General features: G+C 40.5%; 1 protein-coding gene across 2 annotated transcripts in view; it reads left to right on the forward strand.

The window, feature by feature from the left end:
* Positions 1-9965, forward strand: part of ACTR3 (actin related protein 3) — a 33474-nt gene extending 23509 nt beyond the window's left edge. Inside the window, exons 6-13 of one of the 2 annotated variants that reach the window (XM_064451107.1) lie at positions 331-438; positions 3244-3387; positions 4093-4266; positions 5034-5126; positions 5587-5712; positions 7685-7768; positions 8172-8298; positions 9467-9965. In XM_064451107.1, coding sequence (XP_064307177.1) covers positions 331-438; positions 3244-3387; positions 4093-4266; positions 5034-5126; positions 5587-5712; positions 7685-7768; positions 8172-8267 — 825 coding nt within the window. In that variant the 3' untranslated portion in view covers positions 8268-8298; positions 9467-9965. Of the gene's footprint in view, positions 1-330; positions 439-3243; positions 3388-4092; positions 4267-5033; positions 5127-5586; positions 5713-7684; positions 7769-8171; positions 9077-9466 lie in introns of those variants that run through there. The other variant, XM_064451106.1, reaches the window with a different exon arrangement.
* The last annotated feature ends 5257 nt before the right edge of the window (positions 9966-15222 follow it).

A 15222-nucleotide genomic window follows, 5' to 3' on the forward strand; every position in this document is an offset into this window, starting at 1 on the left:
ACACCTGTTGCATCATAAATAAATAAATACACCTCCCAACACACCACATCACAATAATGGTATTAGGCCAAGAATTGAGTCCCTGTCCATATGAAGTTGCAAAAAAAAGTTTATTTGAATGTGGCTAAAAAAGCATTAGAAGTCAAAAACTACATTTATGCAGTCCCTCTTTTGTAAGCTGTTGTGTACACATGTATAATATTACCAAGTCAGTTTCCATGCTGTAAATTACCATGAGGGTATCAGTCTGGGTGGTGTTAAGAAGGGTAGTGGAAGGTCGGATCTGCAATGCAGTGCTCTTTTGAAGATTTGTGTGTGTTCTTTTACAAGGCTGTCCTTGCCTTAGCTGCATCTTGGACGTCAAGACAAGTAGGAGAACGAACACTGACTGGCACAGTTATAGACAGCGGTGATGGTGTCACTCATGTCATTCCTGTTGTAAGTATACATTAAAACTATATAAAAAGTTTAACCAGAGAACAGTTTGTCCTGCAACGTCTCTGAAGTTTTAACTTACACAGACTGAAGTACAGTTAAGAATCTTCAAAAATGGCAGATAATTTCCAGGGTTGTGGGTGTGGTTTTTTTGTTTAGGGTGTTTCTTTTGGGGGGGGATGGTGGCTTTTTTTTGTGTGGTGCAGAACCTCTTGAACTGAGTTTGTCAGGGCATATTGTCTTCCAGTGACTTACCTTAAAAGGTGATTTGACAAGGCCATGCTAAGTGACCAATGAAATTGGATTGCTTTAGCATATTTCCAGTTTGTTTTGCTGGTAAGAGTGAATATGGTCTTTACCATAGTCAGTCCAAAAAGTTTGGAAACATTTTTTAATTCAGTCAATTAATATATAAAATAGAAATAATACAAAATATTTGAGGGCAAATGTCTATTGTTTACAATTTTTCTACGTCTGTTGACCAATGTTTAATAGTACACTATCATGCATCAACAATACAAGCAAACCCAAAAAAGTTCCTACCTGACTTGTGGGGGTGGGGAAGACATGACCCACAAAAAACCAACAAACAAACCCTAAGGATAATTAATGCTGAATATCTGTTCCAATATATCAAGTTGCTAAAAGCAAAAATTAGTATGATCATATGATGTTTTATTAAATAATTAACACTTAGAGCTGCAGTTCCTTAACTGTCAAATTCCTGTTTTTGCTGAAGTATGTATTTCCTTTTACAAAGCTATGTATTTGAAATTTTATAATTGGAACCTTTAATAGTGTTCTTCATTTCAAGTGGCTGGTAATGTATCTCTCTACCCATCTTTCCTTGGGAAGTTAAATGCGTGGCTAGGCAACAGATGCATTTTTCTTTTCAAAATGAAGTTAAATTGCAATTTTTAACATTAAAATCTAATCAAACTTTATCATGTCACAGTAACCTCAATTTTTAAAAATGATTTGTTATACCAAATAGTAGCAGTGGTGGTGATCAGTCACAGAATCACAGCTTGGAAGGAACCTCCGAGATCATCTAGTCCAACCTTTCTAGGAAGAGCACAGTCTAGACAAGATGGCCCAGCACCCTGTCCAGACGTCTCTTGAAGGTGTCCAATGTGGCCGAGTCAACCCCTTCCCTGGGGAGATTATTCCAATGGTGACTGTCCTCACTGTGAAACACTTTGCTCTCATGTCCAATTGGAATCTCCCCAAGAGCAACTTGTCTCCATTCCCCCTTGTCCTCTCCACGTGACTCCTTGTAAAAAGGGAGTCTCCATCATCTTTGTAGCTACCCCTTAAGTACTGGTACATGGTGAGGAGATCCCCTCTGAGCCTCCTTTTCTCAAGGCTGAACAAACCCAGCTCTCCCAGCCTATCCTCATATGGCAGCTTCCCAGTCCTTTGATCATCTTGGTGGCCCTTCTCTGGACCCCTTCCAGCCTGTCCACATCCTTTTTGTATGGAGGGGACCAGAACTGTACACAGTACTCCAGGTGTGGCCTGACAAGCGCTGAGTAGAGCGGGATAATGACTTCTTTCTCTCTGCTGGTGATGCCCTTATTGATGCAACCCAGCACCCTGCTGGCCTTCTTGGCTGCAGCAGCACACTGTTCGCTCATGTTGAGCTTCCTGTCCACCAGGACCCCCAGGTCCCTTTCCACAGAGCTGCTCTCCAGCCAGGTGGATCCCAGTCTGTGCTGCACTCCCGGATTATGTCTTCCCAGGTGCATGATCTTACACTTGTCCTTGTTGAACTTCATAAGGTTCGTGCTGGCCCACTCCTCCAGCCCATCCAGATCTTCCTGCAGAATAGCTCTCTCTTCTGGAGTGTCTACTTCCCCACTCAACTTGGTGTCATCAGCAAACTTCATCAGGCTACACTTGATGCCATTATCCAGATCACTTATAAAGATATTGATTTCTGAGATTTTTAAACATGTGGAACAAACTGACAGCAGTAGTATACCACTTGTATAATAGAGATTAACAATTGCTTACCTCTGGGGTTAAACTGAAAATAGTGGTATGGGTTTTTTATGACTTTATTTTCTGTGTTAGAAAGAACATTTTATATGAATGTAAGGTGTCTATATAGGAAATTTAAAGCATTTAATATTAGTGTCATACCTGGATTAATCTGTTTGGATATAGCAGGTCTGGTGAGGTTGAAAGCCAGTCTAGAAAACTTCTGGTTTCTGCATTTAGACCAGATATTTTTAACGCACTGGTCCTGGCCCCCAGGACAAGTGTGACCTACAAGGGTAGTCTGATGGATGAATACGGACCAGTCTGATGTTCTAAGCTGTAACAATTAATGTGCTGAAATGATGTATTTTTTCCCTGTTTCCAGAAAATTAATTTTGGTTCATGTGGAATTTAACGTCTTACATCAGTGGCTGTGACTGCAGAGCCACATCATTTATTCTAAAATAATATTTCATGATACAAGGTTCCTTGACCTTTTTGGTAAGAGTAACCTCATTTTGAAGAGAAAATAAAGGCCAAGGAATAGTGAGTATAGCTGTTTGTCTGCCTTATGTACTAGTGACCTTTCTGTTCCTCCTAATGTTGTAAGAATTATGAACCAATGCAAAGTGAAACACTTTAACAAGTAAAATAAGGCTACTGAGGAATTGGATTTCTGGTAGTTAAATGAACCAGTCTTAACGGGCTTCAATCTCACAATCGCAGGTAGTGAATAGGAGTTTAGGCTCCATTTCTTTCTCTCTGCCTCCTAAGTTTTGTTGAGAGGAGTTGTTGTCAATATCTTCTAATTAATTTTCTTTACAGGCTGAAGGATATGTGATTGGCAGCTGTATCAAACACATTCCAATTGCTGGGCGAGATATAACATACTTCATTCAGCAGTTGCTGAGGGAGCGAGAAGTAGGAATTCCTCCGGAACAATCCTTGGAAACAGCTAAAGCTGTGAAGGTAAAGTGAACATAGCAGACATTAACGTTATTTTAGATCAGAGCTTGATATCTTTTTTTAAAATATAATAATCTCTTAAAATCATTGTCCATCTAAGTGATGATGCTCTGTTTCTAAATAACATAAAAATCTCTAAATAATGTTACAACAATACCTTAAATTTAAGGTATACTGTTGGGTTATACTCAGTTTGGACTAGAATTTCAGTCTTCACTTCTAGTCTCCCCTTTCTCCTCCCCCCCTTATTATTACTGTAATACTCAGTAGGAAATGTTCTTGGTGGGATGTGTAATGTAAAGAGCCTACTCTTTTATTCATTCTGAATGTTGATACATTCTTTTTTTGTAGTACAAAGCTATTCTGAAAGACATTCAGCTTAAAGTACACTTAAACCTGTTTCTATGGCAATTCTTCAATATACTTTAGAACTCATTTCTCACCATCGTAGAAGTTTAGAGGAAAAATAGATGAGAAGTAATTTAGCTCAGCAGGATGTGCTGCTTGCAGTGCTGCACAGAAATGATTTGTAGTATCAGAGCCATTATCTAACAGTGTACAGTAAATGTCACTTCAGCCATTTTTGAGGCCTATTTTGTACCTGCCAGTTTAAAACTTTTATGCTTAAAGGTTTAAATTACTACACTTTTTAAAAAGTTTATACCGTCTTCTCTGCTATACTTCTAACTGTACATATTCAATTTTCAGGAACGCTTTAGCTATGTTTGCCCTGACTTAGTAAAAGAATTTAACAAGTATGACACAGATGGTACAAAGTGGATTAAACAGTATACTGGAATTAATGCTATCTCAAAGAAAGAATTTACCATCGATGTTGGCTACGAGAGATTCCTGGGGCCAGAGATTTTCTTCCATCCTGAGGTAAGTTGATTTGAATTGTATACACTTCTTGTTTAGGTGCGTTTGAGATGATAGTATGTAAGTAGTATTAGCAAGCGTTTAAAGAAGTGGTTATCCTGACTTAACATGTCTTTTTATTTGTAAATAGATACCAACTCTTATTGAAAGTCACTGTGTCTTTGATTCTTGGTGGCTGGTAATCTTTATACAAATTCAGGCTGATGCCTAAACAAAGCACTATAACTGAAACTTCTAAAGTAAATGGATTACTAAACCCTATCTTCTTCTTGCAATTTTTAATAGAATTTCCAGGTCTCACCATGTTGTACCCTGTTTTCATACCTGTCTGTTGGAAAGTCAGGTTTCTACGTGTTCTGTTGCCTTGCCTTCATCTCAGTGTTGGGCAAAATGAAATGGGCATAAAGACTCTTTTGTGTCGTTCCTCCCACCCCACCCACTCCCCGAATCCTTCTCTACATTCTGTTGCAGCTTTTTGCATGTTACGCTGTTTTGCTCTGGTGCTCGGCATCTGAGGGCGGCATGTATTCTTTGACCTGTTCTAGTTAACAAAACCTATCAAAGACAATAGCTGGCAAAACAGATACTTCAGGTTTATTATTCTTTCAGACCTTTTAGGACTGGCAGCAAAAATAGCTAACATAACTATTAGTTTTCATGTCTTTAGTAAAATAGCATGGTTCTTTCTTTTCCTTTTTTCTCTTTATCCCCTTTCCTTTGCAATATGTGGTCCTATACATTGACTTGTCTGGTTTTATTCTTGATTGTAGTTTGCTAATCCTGACTTTACGCAACCAATCTCAGAAGTAGTAGATGAAGTTATTCAGAATTGTCCCATTGATGTTAGACGTCCTCTGTATAAGGTCAGTAGCTATAATGATTTTTTAAATATTTATATTAGGATTGTGCTTTACATTGAAAGAAGTATTTAAAATCTGTTTTAAAAAAAAGACCAACAACAAAATTAACCATTTTTCTAGAAATGAGTCCAATATGCAGAAGGCTTTATGTCGTTCACTAACACTTTTTTCAGAACATGATGTTTCATTACTCTTATTTAAAGAAAAAGAAATAAGGGAAACACATATCTAAGCGAAAGAAGTGAGATGTACTAAGATATAAATGGATTTTAAAGCACAGCCAATTTTAATGTGACAACCTCTTTGTGAATTCATATTCTGTCATGCTTAAGTGTTAGATAATTTAAAACTTAAAAGCGTATCTGTTAACTGTAATCTAAAAAACTGTATTTAGAATTTAAGAACTGGGTAAAGTTGGAGACTTACATTTTCAGAAGCAGTTAATTTTTATTCCTCAAAACAGAATATTGTCCTTTCTGGAGGCTCAACCATGTTCAGGGACTTTGGTCGCCGTTTACAGCGAGACTTGAAAAGGACTGTTGATGCCAGACTGAAACTTAGTGAAGAACTTAGCGGTGGCAGACTGAAGGTTAGTCCTGGCAGCTAATGCGTTTAACAAACATCTTTCTCTCCCTTGTTACCAGGAAAACACGAGAATAACATATTGCAATGACATTCTTTTTTGCCAATATGTCTTCGTTTTCATTTAAAGTTCTAGAAGCTTTTCAGAGATTCATATGGTGTAGAGAGTTGTAGACTGGCATTGGAAAATATTTATATAATCCTTTCATTATAGGAAGCTATAGTACTATTTCCCCTGGTGTGCACTTGTACTGCCTGTCCATTACTATTGAACTACATCAGTCTCACCTAATGAAAGGATGGGCCTGTTACGTAAAAGCAGTTGGTCACTTCCCAGCTTTTTTTTGTTGTTAGTGCTTATTGATTAGTTGCAAATAATCATTCTCAGTGTTTTGAACTTAAAGGTAATAAGAGAGATGGAGCAAGTTCATTGTCCAGCCACCAGGGTAGTCAGAGGACTGGAATACTTGTCCTATGAAGAAAGGCTGAGGGAATGGGCTTGTTGAGAGAAGAGAAGGCTTTGGGAATCCTCACAGCAGCCCCTCGGTATATGTGGGAATATGATGGAGAAAGTGGGACCAGGCCCTTGACAGTGCTGAATGATGGGCATATGAGAAGCAACAGATATAAATTGAAAAAAAGAGGTTCAGCTTGGATAAAAGGAAAAACTTACCTTGGAGATAATCAGGCATGGGAACAGGCTGCCCAGAGAGGTTGTGCAGTTGCCATTCATGGAGGTTTTTGAGATTCAGGTGGATAAAACTCTGAATAACTTCCTCTGACCTCATAGCTGACCCTGTTTTGAGCAGGAGGCTGAACTAGAGGCATTCTGGGGTCCTCTCCCACCTAAATTAATCTATAAGCCTATGAAATGACTCAATTTTTTTCACTAAACTGCATGATGCTTAATTTATATTCTTTCCACTTTTGACCTCTGATCTAACTTTTTGCATTTTTTCTGTTGATTCTGCCTACATAAAAGCTATCAGCAGAGATAAAAATTATTTTATGGTTTTCATTTAAGGCAAGATTGAAGTGATTTTTCCTTTTTCATCTTTTAGTAGTAATCTAGCTAGATGAGCTCAAACAATCCTTAAAACCCACGGTATAGCTTCATAATATGCCATGTAGACAACTCTGAAATTTCAGTTATGTACAGTTCTCTGGTTCAAGTAACCTAGTTTGTTCTTAGTTCTGCTTTTTCCATTTAGTAAAAAGCAGGATGCGAATAAAGAAATCTGATGCGATTCTTTCTTCAGAGTACTGGGCACTGCAAGTAGTCACTGACTTGAATTTTGCTAACCTGTTACAAATGGTTTTCGGGTGCTGTTTCCAGTTGTTCAGATTTCAGCAGGCTGTACTGCAACTAACAAATTAGTTCTTTCTGAAACTGTTACGTACAGTGCCATTTTTGATAAGCACAAGTAAGGAGTGAAGGTTTGTGTGGTTATGGAGGGAAAGGGGCTAACTGGAATGAGTGTTGTGGTTTTGAAAAGCATGACACTGACTGTTGGTCCTAGATAAACTTTTGGTCAATCTGCAACTGATGCTTTGTTAAAATAATGTCGTGAAACTTAAAAAATTAACTTTCTGAAGTATTTTTTTGAAAGGGGTAAGTAGTGTGGATCTGGTCTTACAACTGCATAAATAAAAAGTCCCTCAAGAAATTCAGCAGAAAATAGAACATGGATAATTGGAGTGGAACACTGTATTGGAGCTCTTGGGAGAAAATTGGTGTGAATGCAAGTATCTCTTAATGTCTGATAAAGTGGGTAACTGGTGGTTTATGAGCAAGAGCTATTTCTTAGTCTGAGTTGTACAAGACCAAATCTGATGCTATAATTGTAAATTTACATAAACAGTATTTAAGAAAATAGTAATTTGTGAAGAGTAAACTTGGAATATACACTCCTTTTAAAAAAGTTCTAATTTTTACCAGCAAAGTTTTAATATATACCTTTTTATTTTTCCTTTTGTAGCCTAAGCCCATTGATGTACAAGTCATTACACACCATATGCAAAGATACGCTGTTTGGTTTGGAGGATCAATGCTGGCTTCCACAGTAAGTTAGCTATAAAGCATGTTTTAGTCATTCTGGGTATGTTTCCAGAGTTCTCCTCTTTCCTTCACTTTACATTAAATGCAGTTGGGGGGATTTCTGATAGGCCTTGGGTAGCAAATATACCTTCCCTGCTGCCTTTGAAGTTTTTTGCCTTAAAATTTAAAGGTTTGAAGGAGCAAATGAAAGCTCAGTTACAGCTTTGTGTGAGTTGGTAAATAGTCCATTTTAGTTTTGTGGCAAAATACATTGCTTACATTGGTGTTTATCCACGTGTGATGTAATATTAATTTCAGGAATTCAAGTTATCTGTATTTGGTTCTTTCCACTTGCTACATAAATGTTAATATTGTTCAGAAAAGGTGTACATGCCACTGATAATTTTTTTTTCTCCTTCCCTCTACAGCCTGAATTCTACCAAGTATGCCATACCAAAAAAGATTATGAAGAGATTGGTCCTAGCATCTGTCGTCACAACCCTGTGTTTGGAGTCATGTCTTAAAGCTGACCTTGGAGGGGTCAGGGATAGGGAGGTGGGGAGGAGGAGTCTTTCCGATCACTTGTTTGTCTGATGGCTGGTATTAAGATAACAAACATGACTTGACAATAAGAAAAAGACCAAACACAATTAAGCAGGATTATTTTAATAAGTGTCTCAACATGCGGATGTAGTGGAAAGCCAAAATGATCACATTTTTTCTTTAAGATTGATTATTTGAACCTGTGCGTAACAAAACAAAAAAAAGTGGATTTTAGTTCTTTCTGTGCCCTGATATTTTGTATATTAATGAAATATCCAAGATTTGATGGGATTTGACGGTGTATAGATAGTCAGCTCTCTGATGCTCCGTTGCACCCTTTCACGGGTGCAGTGCAGGAGCTTGTTTATATATTTCATACTTTTTTTATACTTTGAGGAAAAATATGAATTAAAGAAACTGTAATATTTGAGGAAAAAAAATTAACCAGTGACCAACGTGAAAGTAAATTAAAAAGGAGTAAAGTCATGACTCATGCAGCTAGTTCTTGCAAATCATGACCGGTCTAAATTCTGGGTTCCATACAATGCGAGTGCTTTTGGAACTAAGAAGCTAGTATCTTGGATTAACTGATGCCTGCTAGTGCTTTCTGATTACTTGGTGCATTTTCATACTATCTCTTGCTTTAAAAAGAAAAAGTAAAGACGAGACTGTTGGACCAGTATTGCAGTTCTGTAGTGTCATTTCTAATTAAAACCAAATATTCAGGTTATCAGAATTGGTGTATTTAAAGCCTAACACCATTCCAATAAAGGCACAAAATTTCTTTTTATGTTTGTGTCAGACTTGTTAATCTCATTACGTGGGAAGTTGTGAGCAGGGGTTCCTACATATCCGCTGTGGTTTTTGAAGAGTAAGATTGGTCTGTAAGGTAGAGGTCGTTATGTGCATTGTGTAAACTGAAGTGTGAGCATTTTAGAACTGCAGTTTATGTGTTCATCTAGATAGCACTTACCTATATAAACCTAACACCTCCCCCATTGTTAGGTTTGTTCATCTACTTTGTTCTGTAACTTCCCCGCCCCCCCCCCCCCCCCCCCGCTTTCTTTCAAGTGGTGGTATACAGGAGACAGCACTGCGTTTTAGATCTCTGGTTTTTCTGCAAGAAAATACCATGTAGATAAAAATGAAGTGAAAACAATCTCTTTCTCATTTTTTCTAGGAAGAATGCTTCATATATTGAATGGAATTACTTAAAATTTCTGTTAATATTTCATGAAAAAAACCCTCCTCTTCAGACACTTCTGAACTCACAAATGTAGTTAAGGTTGTTCACATAGAAGACCACAAGAGGGAGATCTTGGCAGCTTCTGAGTTGTAAAGATTCCTCAGGTTTCTTTTGAGAGAAGCTTATCAATTGTCAGAGCTTCCAGTTGCTTCAAAGCATGATAAATGAGACCCCAAAATGAGGATAAATATGGGAAAGTATTTTTACAGCAAGCATTATAAAACTTCACATGCTGGAATGGAATAGAGCCTTGGTGCAAAGAAGAAAATGTTAAATAGTTGTATTACAAAACTATATTATTAACACCTCCCTGTCAATGATACAGTTTTGGAGAGTTTTTCAAATAGTGCTTTTCGAGTCATAACTGCTGATGGATTCATGTGGTAAGAAAGACCGCTAGGCAAATATGTGTGAAATAAAGACGTTAATTTAAGCTGTGCTTTTCCAACAGTCCTCTGGTTTTGCAACTGCTTCCGTATCATGCTCTACTGACCGAATTTCCTGATATGCTGTAATGGCCTGGAGATAAGGCAAGGTTGTGTTTATTCCCCTCTAGGAAGTAGTGTCTTTAAAATTCCCTTGAAAAACTAAAAAATTCCTGATACATAGATACAAAGTGTAGTGAGGAAATGGAAAGGAAAGGAGTGAACGCCGGTTCCTGTCTCACACAGCTCTATGTGTATCTCTAGGATTATGTGCAAAAGATGCACAGAATGTATAGGTGTGGAGATATACACCAAGCCTGGCCTCCAGCTAAGAGTTTATTAGATGAAAGATGTACTGCAGCTAGTCCTAGATGTAGTTACAACTCTGGTTTGTGGATCCTTTGGAATTCTGGTCGGACATGTTTATTCCCCCATTTCTTTTTGCTGTCACGTTCAGGCCTCTGTTGCTGGGGCAGTCAGAGAAAAGGCACCAGCAGAATTCGGCTGATGCGGAGGAGCCCAAGGGACGGGAGTTGGGGTGCAGGAGCTGAGTGAGTGCTCACGGACCATTCTGGGGGGAGGCTCTGAGAGGCAAGTGCAGGTGAGACTCTCTTAAGGAAATCTGGTTTTGCACAGATCCTTCACAGGCTGTCAGTTACCGAGATGCCCTGGCCTTGGGTGCTGGGTGGATCTGCTCAGCAAAGAGCTGTCTGGATTAGAGAGTGGTGGCATCCAAATATTCAGAATTGGGCTGATTTTGGCTATGGGGGGTAACAAGGAAAAGCAGGTGGTTCTCGTGTACTGGGTTTCCGCAGCTGGGCTCTTGCAGGAGAGGGGAGGGGGGAATAGGAAAAACTGGCTGCCCAGGAGGGGACAGTGTCCAAGTGACTTGCTGCTTCAGGCAGGTCTGTTAGGTTGGTATTTTCCAGGAACAGGCTCTGCCTAGTGGTGGGGAGCCCTCTAGAGCTGGACTCTGTTTCTGGCTCAGTCATAACTGCATTAGCAAATAGCTTGTATGTCAAGGAAAAAGCCAGCTCATACATGAGCTCGTTGATGGGAGGAGGAGTTGACATTTGAGCATGAAAGCTGTCAGGCCGAAGCAGGAGTTGCTGCCAAGTGTAAAAGGATGGGTTTTGCATTCCAGCTGTATTCAATGGGGTAAGCACAGGTACTACCAAGGTTTTTGTGATTAATGCGGTATGTTCAGGAATAAGGCCAAGAGATTTATTTCCTAGGCTGAGGGATACCTGCTGCCAAAACGGAATAAAAATAGCTAAGCAGCCCAGGACAGTGTGGTTTTAGACATCTCCTGCACCAAACCCTTGATCCTATGTACAGACCTAGAAATGTCCCTCCCTGTGGGTAGGTCATCCCAGGGATCACATAAAACAGATACTGTACAGTTTGAATACAAGGCAATTTTAGAAAACCCCTCTGTTCTCTTTAAACTTGTACTTCCAGTTGGTGTTCTGTGCTAGGTCGGGTTTAGAGCATCCAAAAGGTTAATTAAAGGCAAGTGTTTAAAGGAAAAAAAGGTTAGAAGTGATATTTTTACTTCCCCTAGGGCTCATTATCAGGGGATTACATAAAGAAGGCAATTAAAATTTGTACCTGTGTGCAAATTTAGCTTTATTTTTTCCTCTCTTGGTTTCAAAATCCTGTTGTGTAGGTAATCAACATCCCAAGAACCCACAGAATCTTTTCCCTGATCTGTCCATGTTTCTTTGATAAAGCGCACATGGGTTACCTGGCCGGTTCTGCAGCTGTAAGGCCTTTCCCCTCCCGGTGCCGAGGTGGGTGCAGCCGGGGCAGAGCCGTGGCCGTGGGACGCGGTGGGTGACTGAGCTGGCCCAGCAGGAAGCGTCCAAAATGCACATGGAAAACATGAGGTGGCAAAACCCCCCATGTTGATGTTTCTTAATCATCAAATGTGCTGCAAAGACTATGTTTATTGTGTAATGGAGGATTTAATGGGACTGATGTTACAGAGCAGCATAAAGGAGACTTATATTTTTATTGTGCTGGCAACTGCTGGGTGACCTGGAGCAGTGCTGCTTCTGCATAGAGAATTGCAAGGAGCACTGAAAACTTGCAGACTGGTCTCCAGGAGTTGGATTTATTCCACTAGACAAAGCGGGACTCCAGGTTTAATTGGCTCTGTGTGGCTAAATGCTTGTGTTTTCACGCAGCTGAACTTAGAATAAATCAGAGGTCACTGCCAAATCAATTTAGGCTCATCTCTTCATTTTGTGAAAACACTTGTGACTAAACGTTAAGGTATTGCTGGGATGAATGAGTTATTTCTTACAAAGCTGACCACAGGCAGCTGCTGGGCACGCTGAGCTGTGCCCTCCTGCTGCCAGCTGGCAGGACAGCACAGTTTAAGCTTACTGCCTGATAACCATGCCGCCGGTTGGGCGGGATGAAAACCTTTTTTTTGAAAACTTGTGGCAGTAAAATTAGAAATACGTTAGTTGTTATAATTTAGTTGATTTTCCCCCAGCCCCTCCCCCTAAGTAGCAAGTGATGTAGGGTAGCAATTCTGTAGTCCAGATTTCATTTCTGATATAACTATTGAACAAAGAACAAAGCTTGAATAATCACCCTCCTTCTTTTAGTATAAACCTTCATGTTTTAGACAGGATCTGGGCAGCTATGTGAATATTGCAGATGTTTCATCTCTTAAAACTTTTCCCTTTGGTAATCAAGTTTTTGATAAAGCATGGCCTGGGCTGTGCTAGCTGAAGGTCTGCCTCACTCGCACAAGAAGCGATGCCCTGTGTGTTTGGGCGTACTGCTCAGTTATGGATCCTTGTACCAGCCGGTAGAGAGCAATTTCTGGAATTTTGCTCTTGCTGCCCCAACTGCTTTTTCCTGTATTACATAGATTGTGTAAATTTTCTGGTAATTATGGTGTGCATTACTCATAAATGTCTTTCATAAGTGGTGTTACTCCAACTGGCGAATACTTTTCTGCATCTTCCCTGAAGCTGGACAAGAGAGAGACCTGTGAATAATGTTTTGGGTGAAGGTTCAAGGGGTTTCCTGGATTTCCTGTTTTACCACAGTGGTTTGGAAAGCCATGGCATTGCTCTGATTCACAGCAACCTGCAGAGTGGCTGCAGTTTTTTCCCAAACTTGCAGCATTTTTAGTGTAAATGCATTTAGTGCTGGAGAGATACCCAGAGAATACAGCAGCAATGAGTTTATAGAAGATCTAGTGCTTGGTATGGAACATGTAACACTGATATAATTGAGAACAGAAAAAAAATCAAGTTGTGTATTTTTTTTTTATTTTCATGAATTAAAAGATAGATAAAGCAAGGTGTATTGTCTGAAAGACAGACCAGCACAGAAGAAGCCATTTTTGCTCCTCTAAAGCCCAGAAGACTCCCTGTTTCATGGACATCCAGGGCAAATCTTTTTTAACATCTTGTTGAAGTTGTTCCAATTTTTATAACAGAACATCACCTGGAGCAGGGGCTTAAATGCATCTCTTCTTCCCAGCTAAATGTCCTGGCTACTAAGCTGTGTGATAAGTTTTCTCCCTGGTTGTCTTGTTTGGGTGACTAATCCTGGGAGAAAGCTTACACCTCCTGATTCAGAGCCCAGGCTTGCATCTCCTGTGGTTTTGAACTGGGTGATTAATCAATCCCTTTTCACCACTGAACTGGGGGACCAGCTGCTCCTCCTGCCTTTCCCCAGCAGACTGGGGCAGGCACCTCCCTGCCCCGCTTGCTGCCTTTGGGGGCTTCAGCCTGGCACTGCTGATGGGGTCGGACGAACCTGGGCAGATCCTCAGGGACCCAGATCCCCCTGTGGGGCAGCATCTGAAAACTCTGGAGTGCAAGAGTAGTAACAACCCACAGCTACTCCATTCACTGCTGCAGTCGCTCGTCTGTTAAGGGGTGAAAGACACAGATGGTGGGAGCAGCTCTCCCTGTGTCTGCTGCTGGTACCCTGGGCTCAAACCTCATTCCTGGGCTGCAGAGCCCCATGTAGACCTCCTCCCGCTTGCACAGCTGGACTCTGCTCCTCCTGCGCCCTCCCAGCTAACCTCCACCCTCTTTGGGTCGTGTATGCTGGATGCTGCCTCTCTCCTGTAAAGTGCTGCTGGAAATTCAGTCTTTTAGCAAGGCCTGCCAGCCTGTGATGGAGACTTTGCTGAACCCTTGGCATGTCTGCACTGTTTATTGTTGGGACGGTTTAGCGCATTTTACTTGTTGAAATGTTCCAAGCACAGGTAGGTTCAAGGTTTAAAAAAACATGGAGGTCAGATTAAAATAAGACATTCTCCTGATCTCCTTCCAGATGGAAATCCTGTAGACATGGCTCAATACTCTGCAGCAGCATAGAGGTATCGTGCCTTATGAGAAGAATTTTTGATCTACCAATGTCTAAAGTTTAGTGATTCAAGGCAATGACAGTCTAGCTCTTCTGAAGATGATGTATTTCCTGAGCTGTGCTCAGTGCCCAGGAGAGGAGTAGTTTCTAAATTGTCTTGAGTTGGGAAGGCAAAAACGTGTCCAGCTTTGTGTTTCCAGGCAGGCAGACCTGAAGTCTCCCCATCCCTCCCTTGTGGCAGAGCCCTGAGGCTGGGCACTGCTGCCCATGGTGCAGCAGGGTCTGTCAGCAGTGGCTCTGGTCTAAGATGAAAACCCCTGAAACCGTCTGGCAGGGTTGTATTAGATTTTGGTTTGGTTTTAGTGTTTTCTCCAACTTCCAAACTCTGGGATTTAGCCAGGCCCTGTTAATGGTGAAAAAATAACAAAACTTGTGCCCCAAAGAATAATAACCAAGAGATAACAAATACAAAGCATCAGGCTAAACTCTAAGGAAGCCAAAAAATAAGGAAGATGTGAGGGTCTTCTATAACGCAGATTTGCTGCTGAACTACCATGGGGATGAGAGCTGGGGAACTGGCCTTATGGCTGTGCTTAAATGCGTATTTACTAGTTATAGTACAGTTGTCTGAGGAGGCTTTGCCTGGTGCGAGTTTGCAGGCCCGATGCAGTCAGGGTTTCACACTTAGCCACGGGATGGCACTTTCCCACAAGAAATCATGTGTCGCTGCAGCCTGGAAAACCCTTTGGCACAACCTGCCCTGAAAAAGTTATCTAACTGAAAGCATCTGATGGCAAACCTTCATGGAATGGCTAATGCCTTCTAGTCACATCAAAGTGAGGAAGATTAGAGCATTGTCTTCCTATTTGAAGCCAATAAATCAGTGTCCCCCTGCAGATGTGGGTGCTCAGATGCCTGTAA

The sequence above is a fragment of the Phalacrocorax carbo genome, chromosome 5, assembly GCF_963921805.1.
Source record: "Phalacrocorax carbo chromosome 5, bPhaCar2.1, whole genome shotgun sequence".
NCBI lineage: Eukaryota > Metazoa > Chordata > Aves > Suliformes > Phalacrocoracidae > Phalacrocorax > Phalacrocorax carbo.